Source organism: Orcinus orca, chromosome 8 (genome assembly GCF_937001465.1).
Source record: "Orcinus orca chromosome 8, mOrcOrc1.1, whole genome shotgun sequence".
Taxonomy (NCBI): domain Eukaryota; kingdom Metazoa; phylum Chordata; class Mammalia; order Artiodactyla; family Delphinidae; genus Orcinus; species Orcinus orca.
Genome location: NC_064566.1, coordinates 37,985,930 through 38,002,202, shown reverse-complemented (window position 1 = coordinate 38,002,202; position 16,273 = coordinate 37,985,930). Strand labels below are relative to the sequence as shown.

The window sequence follows — 16,273 nt, the reverse complement described above, 5'->3', positions numbered from 1 at the left end:
GGTCCGGGAATATCCCATGTGCCGCGGAGCAGCTAGGTCCATGTGCCACAACTACTGAGCCTGCACGCCACAACTACTGAAGCCTGTGAGCCCTAGAGCCCACGTGCCACAACTACTGAGTCTGAGCACCTAGAGCCTGTGCTCTGCAACAAGAGAAGCCACTGCAATGAGAAGCCCGTGCACCGCAATGAGAAGCCCGCACACCACGATGAAAGGTAGCTCCCACTCACCGCAACTAGAGAAAGACCACTCGGCAACTAAGACCCAACGCAGCCAAAAATAAATTAAAAAAAAAAAAAAAGAAGTAGTAATGTGTTTAAAAAAAAAAGAATCCGCCTGCCAATGCAGGGAACATGGGTTCGAGCCCTGGTCCAGGAAGATCCCATGTGCCACAGAGCAACTAAGCCTGTGCGCCACAACTACTGAGCCTGCGCTCTAGAGCCCGCGAGCCGCAACTACTGAAGCCTGTGCACCTAAAGCCTGTGCTCCACAACAAGAGAAGCCACCACAATGAGAAGGCCACGCACCGCAACAAAAAGTAGCCCCTGCTCGCTGCGACTAGAGAAAGCCCGTGCGCAGCAACGAAGACCCAAGGCAGCCAAAAATAAATAATTAATTAATTTTTAAAAGAAGAAAATAGCACAAAGGAGAGGCTGTAGTGCCCTAAGAGATAAAAGGGAAAAGTGATGAGTCAGGGATGTCAAGGGAAGGCCTCCCTGAGGAGGTGATGACTAAGTTGAGGTCTAGGGGAAAACAAAAAAAGGACGTAACTAAGTCAAAATGAAGAAGGAGAGCAGGGTAAGTGTGGCAAATAGAGGGAACATCAGCTGCAAAAGCACTATAGTGGGAAATCCAGGATCCATTCCAGGTACCAAGGCCAGAGTAGAGGTCAGCCAGAGATCAAGAGCTAGCTCAGTTAGAAACAGGGCTGGAAAGGCAGGCAGAGGGCAGACCACGCAGTGCCTGGTGACCACTAAGGACTATGTCTTTATTGTAAGAGCAATGGGAAGCCACTGGAATGTGACACATGGGTTTGAAAAGATCTTCCAACTGAGGCATGGAGAACAGACTGGGGGGAGAGGGAGCGATGTGGGAAGCTGAGGACACCAGGCAGAGGCCACTGCAGGATCCAGCAAGAAGGTGACAGTGGCCTGCACCACGGTGGTGATGGAGAGGAACTGGCACAATCAGGAGGCTGGCAGAGCTGAGTCACACCTCGGCCTGTCTGACTTCAAAGCCACGCTTCTCTCTACCTTGCCATCTATTCATTCGTTCAGCAATTAGTTACAAATCATCTACTATGTGCCGGGCCTGTGCTGGGGATATAGCCGTGAACAACACAGACACTGCTCTCATGGAATTTACAGTCTAGACATTAAACAAATAAGAATGCAAGTGGATGTATACAATCCATTTTGTAGGAAGAATACAGTTTCGTAGTATGTATACAATCCATTGAAGGACGAATAGTGTGATCAGAGATTTTAACAGGAAAAATTACCTGTAAGGCCATGATGATCTTATATTGATAATATAAAAGAGCTACGTGCTGGCTGCATGTAAGTGAAAGACCTCAGGAAACTTTGCCTGTCAGACCTGGCCAGTTCATGAGCCCTGAGGGGAGAAGCTGGTGTGTCTCAAGCCCTGCACAGACCCTGCCGAAATAGAAGCGTTTCTAAAAGCAACTGCTAACTCCTTAATGTACTCACACATCCCAAGCATGGGCACCCCCTGTACAGGTATGTACAGCATTTTACAGTTAGTTAGGATCTTTCACACAGATTCATTCATTTGAAACTCACAGCAGCTGTCTGTAGAATGGAGGTAGGTTTTAATACCCTGCATGAGAGAGGAGGAAATCGAGGCCTAGACAGGTGAAGTGACTCAACTAAGGTCAGCCAGCTAAGAAGGCACACAGATCCACCACCCAGTTCTCACTAGAAGCACTTTGGGCCAGGAACTCATGAATCTCAGAGGAGACAGCTGCAGGTCACCGAGCCTGGATAAAGTCACACAGGAGTCCCATGAAGCTCCCGAGAACAATGATCGGGGACATTAAGCAGCTTGGGAAAGGTTTCTTGAATGCAGCTCCACCAGTCTGAGACACAGGTACCTTGCCAGCTTTCCCAGATTAGAACAGGTTCTCTTGGACTCTTTCCAAGTGCCTCTAATGGAGAAAAGTATTTTTCCATCACAAGCACTGCAGGTAGGCACCAGACTCCTGAAGAGGGAGGACAGAGACTGCATCCCAGATTCCCACATAGACGAACTAAAGTAAAGTTATCTTGATATCATGTGAACTGCCCTCGCTAAGCACCTACCACTGGGGATGGCAGTCTTGGGCAGCATTTCTTGATCATGGTACCACTAACATTTGGGGCTGGGTATTCCTGTGTCGGGCGGGGGGGGCTGCCCTTGCATTGTAGGACATTTAGCAGCATCCCTGGCCTCTACCAACTAGATGCCAGTAGCACGCCCACCCCCTGTTGTGACAACCAAATATGGCTCCAGACACTGCAAATGTCCCCCAAGGAACAAAGTTGGTGTAGGGATTATGAGAAGGGAGAAAGCACAGTCTACTCCCCGTCTCCATCCTAACCCAGCCCAGCCCAGCCCACCTTACTGGACAGATCTATGGTCACTGCACATAAGCTGTTTTTAATCAATAATACACCCCTAATGTCTTCCAGAACGAGACTGGGGGCAGCCTCTGTGCTGATGTGGCTGCAGGTAGGTCCCAGGAACAATTCTCCACTGGAGCTTATGAAAACAACTAGAGTCAAATAACTCCTTGGCCCAATAATGAGCTGATTTGACCCTGTGAGCAAATCTTGTTCCCATTAAAATGAGCAACTGGGTCTGATTAAACTGGAAGCCCTGGCTGTTTCTTCTTAATGACACCGCGCCAGGGCAAAGGCTTCCATGGCTACTAGGAGGAGGGCAAAACTGGTGAACCAAACAGCAGGAGACTCTCTTCTACCCAAAACTCAGTGCAACAGCCAGGACGCTCAAACATCCCAGCTTTTAACCACTCTGGACTCAGGAGAAAGGGGAAAATAACAAAGTGCATAAACAAGAGATCTGAATTAACAAGTTAATCAAACAGCTGAAACATTACCCAAAGATCACGCTCTCAAGTGGAGGTGGAGACCTGAAGCTGAGCCCCAGAGCAGCTGGGGTGACTCAGACAGTGTCAGGGACATAGGTTCCAACCTCCCACTCTGAGTGCTGGGCTGTTGGCCCAGACGTGGAAATCAGCATGAGTTACAGTGCTGCAAAGCTAGAATCAAAGCAGCAACATCTTTATGTCTTTCATTAGTCAGCTGCCTAACCAGTTAACGGATTTACTGACAGACTCAACTAAACCCACTATGGTTTGGTAGTAAGTGTATTTTACTGCACTGCAATTCTTTGAAGACTGACTAAGCATGAAACGCCTACCTGTTAACACCCAGTGACTCAGACTACTGCTAGTGTCTGTGCCATTCCTGCACACTGACTTAGCTCCACTGCTGCACTGAAATCTGATAACAGGTCTGTCTCCCCTAGTGACAGTGGGCTCCCTGAGGGCAGGATTAGGATCTAGTACAAGGCATGGTACATAAACAGATCCTCACCATCTGTATGATGGACAGATGGATGATAAAGTCTTCTGTTTCTGTACTCTTAGACTTAAGCCTGTCCACACATTGCAGTGGGAAGGCACGGCCCACATCTTTTCTGTTTCTTCAAGGCTTAGCACACTGCTCAAAAGGTTTACAATAAACAAGAACCGATTTGGTTGGACTCTTGAATCCAAAGAGACAAACTGAAGCCTTCTGATCATGGACCAGCGAGTCCAAGGAAAGAAGAAATCCTCGCAGTCTACCCTGCCTCCTATGCATTTGAATATGTTTAGTCTCTTTTATCTAGAAACAGTTTAATGTAGGCAAAGAATACTTTCTCTGCTAGGCACTGGAGATACAGACGTGAGCAAGATGAATATCGTGCCTCCTATCACAGAGCTCACTGTCTGGAGGAGAAGAGAGAGAGTAACAATTACACAAATAAGCGGCTATTATGCTCAGGGTCTCTTTAAGAAAAATTTCTGTCGATGGTCCCAATCTTCAAGCAGTCTGGACTTCTTTGAGGAAAGTCATGATTTTCCTCCAAATGAATGACATCATTAGAGCATCCTCTGAAGCGGTAAATATGGAACGTTTATTATACACCTTTGTTATATAGGCCTCTGTACCAAAACAATCTTAAAAAAAATTTTAAGAACCAATTAAAAGCACCATGGATATAAATACTCATAAGTCTATGTGTTCAAACGTGTAGTATGTGTGACTTACCCAGGATAACTGAAGCTGACCTGAAAACCTACAAAAGTATTGGATTAAGTCACCAGGTATTTGAGAGTCTACAGATCTGTGTGTCACTAACGAGCAGGCCAAGAGCAGGCAAGAGGACTCCTGAGAACCCCTGAAGTTCAGAAGGCCTTGACACGATAATGGTTCTTAAGAATTACAAACTGCTGGTCTGGGAAACTGTGTCAGTCAGCAAGAGCTCTAGGAAGGCTGGGAAGAAGGGAGGCCATGAAAAAACAAACCCCAAGAACAGTGTCAGGAATGTGAAGACCAGGCAAGGAGAACTGCCCTAAGATGAGAAATCAACGAAGATATTATCAAGAAAAGATAAAGACGCCAAAAGCTGGATGGCATGGCCTGGTAAGGTAACATCTGAAGGAATATGTGGGATGCTTGAATCAAGGTACAAAGTTTGTTAGGGTTAATAAAAATTTAAATCAAAATACCATGCCAGCTATGACTCAAAGTAATGCTTTTGCCTCCATCTTAAAATATTTAACTTAATAGTTTCTGACACCTTTAATTTAGACTCAAGTGAAAATGCAAATACAGTCATCCCTTTAGCTATGAGAAGGCAAAGACTCCCCAACAACCTGGACAAATTTCTAGGTGATGTTTGTTGCAGTGGGTTCCTTCACAAAACCTCATGGACTCTTAGGGCCAGAAGGAGTTAACCTAAGCCAGCTTTGCCTTTTTGCGGTAAACCTGTGATCCAGAGAGGAAAAGCCACATATCTGGCTGATTGCAGAACTAGATCCCAGGTCCTTCCCTTCCCAACCCTTAAAGCATTTCATCAGTAAAAACCAAACTACCTAATCCCAAGCATTCATGGCTACTTAGACAGCTGTCCCCCAGCTGCTCTTCCCAACCACAAACTCTCTGCCACTCTCACCTGTCTGAGCAACTAGGTGTGTCCACCCATTCCAGACAGCAGCGATCTTTTCATTCTGAAACCAATGTGCTTCTATCTTCTGGGGCACAGGAAGGAAAGCAGCATGGGAAGTCAGTTGCCCATGCTTGTTGCTTCCCCAAACAAACAGCTCTCCTGCATCTTAAACAAACAAATGGGGGACAAAAGAGGTGAAGGAACATTAGTCCAAAATGATGGAAAATAACCTGTTTGAAAAAAAAAAGTGGTTAAAAGAAGTTGTATTACTCTTAATCCTACAATGTTGAATAGAGCAAAACAAGATACCAAATTCATGTATAGCATAATTATACACAAGATTTTTTAAAATTCTTTAAATAGGAAAAAAGGCCAAATGGTCTTAGCAGTTTGTCAAGGAATAGGAATGTGAGTTTATTTTTTCATTAATTCATTCAGCCAAATATTTGTTCAACATCTACCATGTGCAAGACATACGTTTCTCTATTTTCTACATTTTTAAAATAAACGCTTGCATTACCTTTGGTTAGGAAAAATATATATTAGCTTTTTTAAATAACAGGTTAAAAGATAAATTGTTTAAAGCTTAAACTTTATAAACATAAGATGATTTCACTACATGCCCTGTCCAGAAGAAAATATAATGTTATCATATCACATCCACATAGCATTTAAGCTCATTTGAACCTCACAATAATCCTGTGATATAAGCAGGAATGCGACTGACTGACACTGTGATTTAATAGAAAAAGAACAATTTCAGAGTCAAGTGATTCTGGCTTCTATTCTTGGATCTGCTAACTAGCTACTGACCTTGGACAAACCACTTCCTCTCCAAGCCTTAGTTTCACCAGCTGAAGACTGGAGGGGAGGGCGGTTGGTCAAGAAGGGCAGACGATATAACTGATGACACTGTTAACAGGAGAGACTTGTGGGTGACGGCAGCAAACCAGAGGGCACATGCTTGTCCAAAAGGCATTCACATTCAACAAATGTTTAACTGGAAGTCAAACAAAATGGGGCCATAGACCATAATTTGGCTTATAAATCTACAGTTTGTGACTCCTTGGATGATTTCTAAGCACTTTCCCAACCCTAACATTCCAAGGTTCTACACTGCACAGTAAGCACATGGCACACACATGTGGCTACTGAACACTTGAAATGTGGCTAGTCCAAATGAGACATGTTGAAGACAAACAAAGCACAATGGATTGTAAAGACGTAGTGCAAAAAAAACCCAAAAGGAGTGTGCCTCATTAATAAGTTTCATACTGATTACATATTGAAATAATATTTTGGATATACTGGGTTAAGTAAAATAAATTATTAAAATTAATTCACCTTTTTCTTTTTACTTTTTGCAATACGGCTCACATTATATTTCTCCTAGACAGCACTCTTCTAGAAGATAAATTAACCAAGGCTCGGAGATGTTAAGTGACTTTCAAGATCACATAGCTAATAAGGGATCAAGTGGGACCAGAAGCCAGGTTTTTTGCTTCCACAGCATTCTGTGACCTCCCAGTAAAGGTTTACAGTATTGCTTGCCCTGAGGCAGTCTGGTGTATTCTCCAAAACTGATCAGAAGCCAAACAGTATCATTAAAGGATATTAGACCAAGATTCCGGCTTCAAGTCCCAAATCTGCTACTGGATCACTCTGGCACGGGGCACACCACTTCACATTCTGGGTCTCTGTTTCATAGAGTCTGAGGGTCTATAAATCAGTGGAGCCTTTTTGTCACCCAGGTGACCTTGCAGCACTGACATTCTGCAGTGCTATACAACGAATTTGGTATATTTCGTGCCTAGAGAGAGGGCAACCTCCCTGGACCTCACCAGGGTGTATGAAGTATGAGGATCCTTTACAAGAGGGCAGAGGACCCCTCAGCAAAGCTTCAACCCATTAAATGGAGTGCTTAGCTACCAAGGTACCACTGACAATGAGCCTGTGTCTGTAATAAGCCTTCATTTATCTTAGTAAGTCTAAACCATCTTTTTTGCAAAGACGAACTGTCTTCCACAGTAATGTAATGCGGATCATTACACTGTTGCATCAGCAGGCAAAACTAAATTCTGCTGCAATGTCAAATAGTTACATAATCTACAACTCCAGAGAGAAGGTCTAAAGAACACTGAACAAAATCCAATGTGTAACAGCTTGAACTAGACCAGGAAAGACGGATATTAATCTTGACCCTTTTTAATTCACTTTCACAATATCCAAAACCAATTCACTTTGTGAATATACTTTAAAAATCACTAAACTGGACACTTTAAAGGAGTGAATTTCATATATGAATTATATCACAATAAAAAATCCAACATCTATGTTTCAAAAACACCATAGTAAAAATGCTCCACATATGAAATAAAAAATAGCTTTACTGATTACAAGAGTTTTTAAGAAATCGATGTTAGCAAGTAACTAGAAGAATCTCTAGGTTGACAAAATACCAGCCATTTCAAATGAATTAGAACAGGGTAGAAATCTCTCAGGACTTCCCTGGTGGTTCAGTGGTTAAGACTCCGTGCTCCCAACGCAGGGGGCATGGGTTTGATCCCTGGTCAGAGAAGATCCCACATGCCGCATGGCATGGCCGAAAAAAAAAAAAAAAGAAACCTCTCTTAGTCTGTTCTTATTCTCAGAAAAAAATGCCTTCCTCCAATGCTAGTGAGGACTGTGGGGAATGAACTAGTCACTTCTTGTCCTGGGGCCTTCTGCCCCCCTCCCCATAAAAGGAGAGGTGGGACCACATGCCAAGAAGAGTCCCTTAGAGCTGGCATTCTTTTTTTTTTTTTTTTTTTAATAAATTTATTTATTTATTTATTTTTGGCTGCATTGGGTCTTCGTTGCCGCCTGCGGGCCCTCTCTAGTTGTGGCGAGCGGGCTTCTCACTGCGGTGGCCTCTCCTGCCACGAAGCACGGGCTCCAGGCGCACGGGCTTCAGTAGCTGTGGCTCATGGGCTCCAGAGCGCAGGCTCAGCAGTTGTGGCGCATGGGCTCAGCCACTCCGCAGCATGTGGGATCTTCCCGGACCAGGGCCCGAACCCATGTTCCCTGCACTGGCAGGCGGACTCCCAACCACTGAGCCACCAGGGAAGCCCTGGCATTCATTTTAACTCAACTCTTTTAACATATCTATAAATCTACTTAACATGAGACACAGGCTAAAAGCAGCTAGTTCTTTCATTAGTTAGTTGTTTTTAATTCATTAAATATCAAATTATCTGTAGTTCAGAATCTGTTAAGTATTTAAAATCTCACATTACGGCTCTTGTGCTTTGGAAACAGTAACAGCTCCTCAGTTGGACTGCATTACAAATTTGATGTTGAAGAATGCAGGCCTCCATTAATTTAAAGATACTGTGTACACATCTTAATTTCCACATGAAACACTGTGTATGAAAGTCATTTCCCTTTGCTTAAAAAATGTAATGCATTCAACTCTGGGTGAGAGGTCTTACCAACATAAATCTCTCGGAGCTAGAGTATCCAGTCTACCAGCAGGGGTCAGGGCAATCTGGGCTTTGAAAAAAACCATTAGGAGAGATGGATAACCTTCACTTTCAAGAAAATGCTGCATTATCACTAGAAAGTTTATACTATATTGGCTGGGTGTGTCAAATGGATGGATGGACAGATACATGGCCAAGACAGAGAGATATACGCACTGTGTGAGAGAAAAAAGACTAGACAGACAGATTAAAGAGATGGAATAGAGAGATCAACTAGAGAAAAACATAAAAATATAAACTAGATTACAGAAACATATACACAACTAGACTTAGAGATGATGGAGACTTAGGTTAGATAGGAAGACACTAAGATGGAAGATAAATAAAAATAGAGATGTATAGTTAAATAAAATAGAGTAGATAAATAGAAAGAGCAGACAGGGTGACAGATAAATGGAGAAGAAAGATATAGGTAGATAAAATAGGATAGTCTGAGATTAAACAGCTAGAGAAAATAGACAGCTAGAGAGCTTAGTTATATTAGACATCAAAATAGATTAGGTGGATAAGATAACAACATATTATACATAAGTTTACTGTTGGTTATATGATGTGACAATCACAATTACCCTAAAGGAAGATACTTTTACCCCTATTGTACAGCTAAGAAAACAAACTCAGAGGAAAGGAAGTGAGCCTCTGTTTCACATGAGTGTTTTACCTGTATTATCATATGTAATTCTCAAAACTATCCACAAAGTACTTTATAGAAGAGGAAATGGTCTCAGGAAGGTAAAACGACTTGCCTAAGATCATACCAGTGGTGGCATCAGAATTCTGACTCCAAAGTCTATGGTTTTCCCTCTGTACCCCAATAGCAACACTTGAGGCAGAAACACCCAGAATTCTGAATGGCATGTTACCTACCTGTCAGTGAAGCTGAGTGGTCTGAGCCAGCAAGAACACATACTGCTTGAGAATTCTCTAGGCCTACAAAAAAAAAAAAAATTCTTTTGAAATCACATTTGTAACAGAACAAATTGGGCACAGGAGGCCCATAGGCAGTGACCACAGCACCTGGAGAGAAACTCTCAGCCAGTTTAGGAAGGTCTGAGTCAGCGGCACTGGCCAAGAAGACGGCTGGCATGGTAGGGAGACTGCTTATATCCAGGAGGTTGAACAAATAAATAAATACTTTGAGGATAAAGGAGTCAGATTTCTTACTATCAGAAAGGAGAAGAAAGGTACAGATATGAAAAGGTTAAAGGCTAGAATTGACCATGTGATACTGCATTGTAATTGAAGTCAGTGTAGACTTGTGGCTTCTACTAGAGATAAACAGACATAGGTGTACATATGTATAAATGTGTGTGTACATGTATATTTCCTAGCTCTGTCCACGGAGTGGGCCTAGAAGCAATGACATCTCATACATTCAGCTGCTATCACATGCAGACGCTGAAACACAAGCCCAGGCCTCCTAACAACACACAGGCAGAGCTAGAATTTGAACTTGCCTCCCATATCCAAATCCAGCACTTTTCCACCCGTAAACACACTGCCTTCAACAACAGTGTAAACCCTAATCAACTCTGCTCGATGCTGTGGTCACCTGGTCTGGCATGCAGAGAAATGGGAGTCTTATTCTGTAACTCTTTCTTCTTACACTTCTGTTCAATTTACTAGTGTCTTAATAAAATGCCCCTCATGCCTTCAAGTATCCTGTGGAATGACAAAGGGACAAAGATGTTTCTGCCACTTTCACCAGAGAGGAAGCACTGGTCTCCTAGTGGCCAGGTCGGGAGAGGACATCCAGGGTTCCAGCTCCAGAACAGATGGCAATGAGGTGAAGAGGGGACAATGAAAAATGAAAGACTTTGAGGGCAGGAAGCTGATATCTTCTCTAACATCTCATCAGAAAATTCCCCCAAGTTAACTCTGAATCTAAGCTGTGCCCCAAGCAGATCCCAACCAGGTCATTTAAATCAAATAAAATAAAAACACTTCTGATTCCTTTTAGATACAAAACTTGTGCTAAAACAGACAGTAGACATAATCCCTACCCTTAAAAAGCTCATCACCTTTGGCATTTGGGAAAACATGTAAACAGCTCATAACAATACAATAAGTTGTGCTATCCATGCACATAAAGAAAATGCGGACTTCCCTGGTGGCGCAGTGGTTAAGAATCTGCCTGCCAATGCAGGGGACACAGGTTCGATCCCTGGTCTGGGGAAGATCCCACATGCTGCAGAGCTACTAAGCCTGTGTGCCACAACTACTGAGCCTGAGCTCTAGAGCCCATGAGCCACAACTACTGAGCCTCGCATGCCTAGAGCCCATGCTTGTGTGAGCTAGCCTCGCATGTGTGAGCTCGCATGCCTAGAGCCCATGCTCCACAACAAGAGGGGCCACTGCAATGAGAAGCCCGCGCACCACAACAAAGAGTAGCCCCTGCTCGCTGCAACTAGAGAAAGCCTGTGCGCAGCAACGAAGACCCAACACAGCCATAAATAAATAAATCTATTAAAAAAAAAAAAAAGAAAATGCAATGGAGGTGAGAAGAAGGAAGAGTCTTTCCTGAGAAAGCTGTAGCTGAGCTAGGACCTGAAAAATGATCAGGATTTTCCCAAGGAGAAGAGGAAGGAAAAGGCATCCTGGGAAGAGGTAACAGTCTGCCCACAGGCACAGAGGAATAAGAACACAGCACATGCCCAGGGAGCAGTGAATACCTTGGTGAGGCAGGAAAGATGTTTGGGAAGTATGAGTTTATATTACAAATGCTTTCAATGTGAAGTAGACTGTCCTGTGTTCAGTGGCCCCTTCTCCTTCTCTAAGAGAACCCTCCCCAACTCAACACATGGGCTTCAGGGCGCTAACCTCACCCCTGCAACAGGGGAAAGCCTAAGGGACTTAAGAGAATCAGAACGATCCCAACAACTTGTACGACACTTCCACTGCGGCTCACCCTTCCCTTTTCTCTCCCCACTTCCTACTGCCCTCAAAAATCCCTCCCTTATTCTGAGCTAGAGGAGAGTAGAGGTTTCCTGACAGGTTTTTCCTACAGCTAACCCTCAGTAAACTGGGTCACAAAGTCAGAGCGAGAGAGGAAGAAGAGGAGGAGGTGGAGACATGGTGCTACAAACAGAGAGATAAAGGCCCACGAAGAGAGTGTAGAGCAGAGACAGAGAGACAGAGAAAGAAAGTCCTAGAGACCAAGAGTCCTGTGGGCAGCACCCTTCCTACCTACTCCTCGTGTGCCCATGAAGAGAGATTTCCCTCAGGGAACGCTCCTAGCCCCTCTCTCCACATCCTCACTCGCTCCTGCTTTCCTTTCGGGAGAAGGAGCTGGGCAGGCAGGCACATTCCTTGTGGGTTCTCCCTCTGGGATGTGCCTGCCTGCAGAGGGCACCTCCTCCGTGGTCTCAGCTGCACCACGAGCTTAGCAGGACTGAATGCATACAGCTGCTCCAGTGCCTGGTGGGTAAATTCAATCTGGGATTCAGAACCCGGAGGCTCACTATTGCTACACGTTATTTCCAAACACCTAAGCCATGCCTTCCAACCTAACTTGTAACAGCTCTAGAGCTACCATTTTGATTTCCACCCACCTGACTCGCCTCTACTTCTCAATGGGTTCCAAACTCTGGCAGCAAAGAGGAGTACTTTTACTGGGCCCACAAAAATTCCAGCAAATTAATAGACCAGCCAACGGAGAGAGTTAAGACAGAGAGACCAAGAAATAGCAAACGCAGAACTCCATTTACCCATTTTCTGCATGCCTGTGTCTCCATTTCCAAACAAAGAATAAATACAGGATTCAGAAGAAGTAAGGACCTTACCTGTCACTCTGCTTGGTTCCTTTGCTGTCAAAAACAGTGGGAGAGTCTGCCCAGGGCACAACCGCCGTCCAGATGATGCCAAACCAGTTCCCCACTGGAACACCATGCCACTAGCTTCCCAGCGGAGCAGGAGAGAAAAAAGAAAATCTTTATCTGGATTAAGACCAGATTGCTCTTTGAACCTCAATGCCATGAGAGATTCCCAATTCATGCTCAGTTAACATGCATATTATGGAAAAGCTTATTGCCTCAAGAGGCCCTATGGCTGGTCATAGGGATTACCACCAAGTCAATCACAAATCCAATCTTCAGGGCAATCTAAGACCATCAAAGGAAATTCCAACATAGTAAAACTCCCTCCAGAAAGTTCTAGGACACTCCTCCAGAGTCAAATGACTGGAATGGCATATTTTTCATGATTAACTTGAAAGGACAACTGAGACTCCAGATCGAGCAGGAAAGAACCTTGAAGCTTACCACGTCCATTCCTCACATTTACTGCATGAGAAACTGAGGCCCTGTAGAGGAGCTGTGATTTGTCCAAGGTCATACGGGGAGCTAGTAGCAGAGAAAACACCAGGACTTAACTCTCCTACACCTAATGTAGTGTCTTTTCTACTACACCAAGATGAATTCAAAGATTCCTAATCACCAAATAAATACATATTTATGACTGCAAGATAGCTTCTTAATAGCCACTACTTCAATAGAATGGCCTTTTATTTCCATATTCACTGACTCTAATTCATGTACCCATGTTCTGAACCTCATACAAATGCATAAATGAAATATTGTTATTTTGTCTACAGTTAGATGTGTGTAACTAGGATTCACTATCCAACAGCAACATTAAGGTACTGCTCCTCCAGAAGTATCCTATACCCAATGGTCCTTTAGGCTGTAAACAGACAAGCATGCTTTGTGAAATGTAAGTGATGATGATTGAGCACAATGTGAGCAAAACACAGTATTGAAATAAAACAATACTTACCATCTCTTCAACAAATAAATTGCAAGAGGATAAAAAGAGAGGAAAAGGTACATAAAGATTAAAAGAGACTGGAGATGCCTGATAAAGGATTAATATTTAAAATATACAGTGATCTCCTAAAACTCAACAACAACAACAAAAATTCAAAAATGAGCAAAGGACTTGAAAAGACTTTTCTCCAAAGAAAATATACAAATGGCCAATAAGCACATAAAAAGATGCTCAACATCACTAATCATTAGGGAAATATAAATCAAAACTACAATGAGATGCCACTTTACACTCATTAGGATGACTACTATTAAAAAAAAGAAGAAAATAACATGGGTTGGCAAGGATGTGAAGAAACCTGAAACCTTGTGACTACTGGTGGGAATGTAAAATGGTACAGCCACTATGGAAAACAGTATGGCAATTCCCCCCAAAATTAAAAATAGAATTACTATATGATCCAGCAATCCTACTTCTGGGTACATATCCTAAAGAACTGAAAGCAAGATCTCAAAGTGATATTTGTATGCCCATGTTCATAGCAGTATTATTCACAATAGCTAAAATGTGGTCACAACCCAAGTGTCTATCAATAGAAGAATGGATAAGCAAAATGTGGTATACACATACAGTGGAATATCATTGTCTTAAAAAGGAAGGAAATTCTGACATTTGCTACAACATGAATAGACCTTGAGGATATTATGTTGAGTGAAATAAGCCACAAAAAGACAACGACTGTATGATTCCACTTATATGAGGTACCTGTATGAGTGGCCAAAATCATGGAAATAGACAGTAGAATGGTGGTTGCCAGGGACTGGGAGAAGGGGGAATGGGGAGTTATTGTTTAATGGGTATAGAGTTTCAGTTTTGCAAGATGAGAAAAGTTCTGGAGACAGATTTGGTAATAGTTGCACAATAATGTGAATGTACTTAATCCCACTCAACTGTACATTTAAAAATGGGTAAGATGATAAATTTTATGTGTCTTTTATCACAGTAAAAAACTAAAAGGAATAAATAAACTTTAAAAAAGAGAGAAAGAGACTTGAGATACATATCAACCAATTGCAATGATAAACCTAATTTGGATCCTGATTCAAACAAACCATAAAAAAAATATTTTTGAGATAATCAGGGCAATTTAAATACTGACTAGATGCTTGATGAAATTACAGAATTACTGATAATTTTTTGTAGGTATGATGATGGTATTTTTGGGTAATGTTTTCAGAAAAATTCCTTACCTTTTAGAGATGTGGGCAGAAATATTTACAGATTAAGTGGGAGAGGGGAGGACTTACAATTAAATTAATCAAACACATAATGGGAACTGTGCTGCTTTGTTAACTGGACAAAAATGTACACATAAGACTAGCAATCACAAAATGTTGGTAGGAAAGGGGCAAGGAAACCAATGACAGGCAATTCTTTGGTCCTTCTAATTTCTAAGAGAAGAAGCTGCTTATAAAAGCATAATCACTACCATACAACTCAGTAATCACACTCCTGGTCATTTATCCCAGAGAAATGAAAATTTATGTTCACAGAAAAGCTTGTCCACAAATGATTATAGCTTTATTCTTAATAGCTAAAAACCAGAAACAACCAAATGTCCTTCAATGGGTGACTGGTTAAACAAACCGTGGTTGTTATAGACTGAATTGTGTTCCCCGTAAATTCATATATTGAAGTCCTAAACTCCAGTGTAACTGTATTTGGAGATAGGGCCTATAGGAGGTGATAAAAGTTAAATGGGTCATAATAGTGAGGCCTTAATCTGACAGAACTGGTGTCCTTTTAAAAAGAGGAAGAGACACTGGAGATCTCTCTCTCTTTCCATGCGTGCATAGAGGAAGAACCGTGTGAAGAGACAGCAAGCAGCATCTACAAGCCAGGAAGAGAAGCCAACCCTCATGGTATCTTGGTCTTGGACTTCTAGCCTCCTGAACTGTGAGAAAATAAATTCCTGTTGTTTAAGCCACCCACTCTGTGGCATTTTGTTATGGCAGCCCCAGCAAACTAATACAGTGGTACCTCTATACCACGGAATATTAGTAATAAAAAGGAACAAATTATTCATACTCCCAACTTGGATGAATCTCCAGGGAATCATGCTGAGCAAAAAAGCCAACTCCAAAAGGCTAAATACTGTATGATACCATTTATATAACATTCTTAAAATGACAACATTACTGTGGGAGAACGAAAGAGCTAAGTGGTGAGAGTAGGTAGGAATTGGGTGCGGCTACAAAAGAGCCATAAGAGGGATCCTTGTGATGGAACTGTTCTGTATCTTGACTGTGTCAAGACATCCTGGTTGTGCTGTTACACTATACTTTCACAAGATGTTACCACTGAGAGAAACTGGGCAAAGAGTGAGTGTGATCTGTTTCATTTCTTACAACTGCACGTGAATCTACAATTACCTTAAAATAAAAAGCTTAGTTTTTCAAAAAGTATAATCACACTAAGCCCCAAGTGACCACAGCACCATGATGCACCGAATTCTTCCTCGCCTCCACTCTTCTCCCCATTCCACAACTGGACTCACCAACGCTTGAGCCTCGGCTGCCATAGCCAGTTGGGGCTGTCCTTCAGCCCAAAGAAGTGGGAACGGAAAGCAGAAAAATGAGCAAGAGAGAAAAAAGGGTCACTGCCTCCTCCACTTTCCACCCTCACACACACCGTTAGCCCTATGCGCATCACCCTCTCACAGTACAGGAGACAAGCTCACTTGAAGCATTCAA

General features: G+C 42.7%; 1 protein-coding gene across 18 annotated transcripts in view; it reads right to left on the bottom strand.

The window, feature by feature from the left end:
- The window catches only part of SERGEF (secretion regulating guanine nucleotide exchange factor), a 218,441-nt gene that overhangs the window by 190,825 nt on the left and 11,343 nt on the right, over positions 1 to 16,273 (bottom strand). For 17 of the 18 annotated variants that reach the window (XM_049712851.1, XM_004285535.4, XM_049712861.1 and 14 more), the window contains exons 6-8: positions 12,539 to 12,652; positions 9,624 to 9,686; positions 5,242 to 5,400 (exon numbers count right to left, since the gene is read on the bottom strand). In XM_049712851.1, the coding sequence (XP_049568808.1) occupies positions 5,242 to 5,400; positions 9,624 to 9,686; positions 12,539 to 12,652 (336 nt within the window). The remainder of the gene's footprint in view (positions 1 to 5,241; positions 5,401 to 9,623; positions 9,687 to 12,538; positions 12,653 to 16,273) is intronic. The other variant, XM_049712853.1, reaches the window with a different exon arrangement.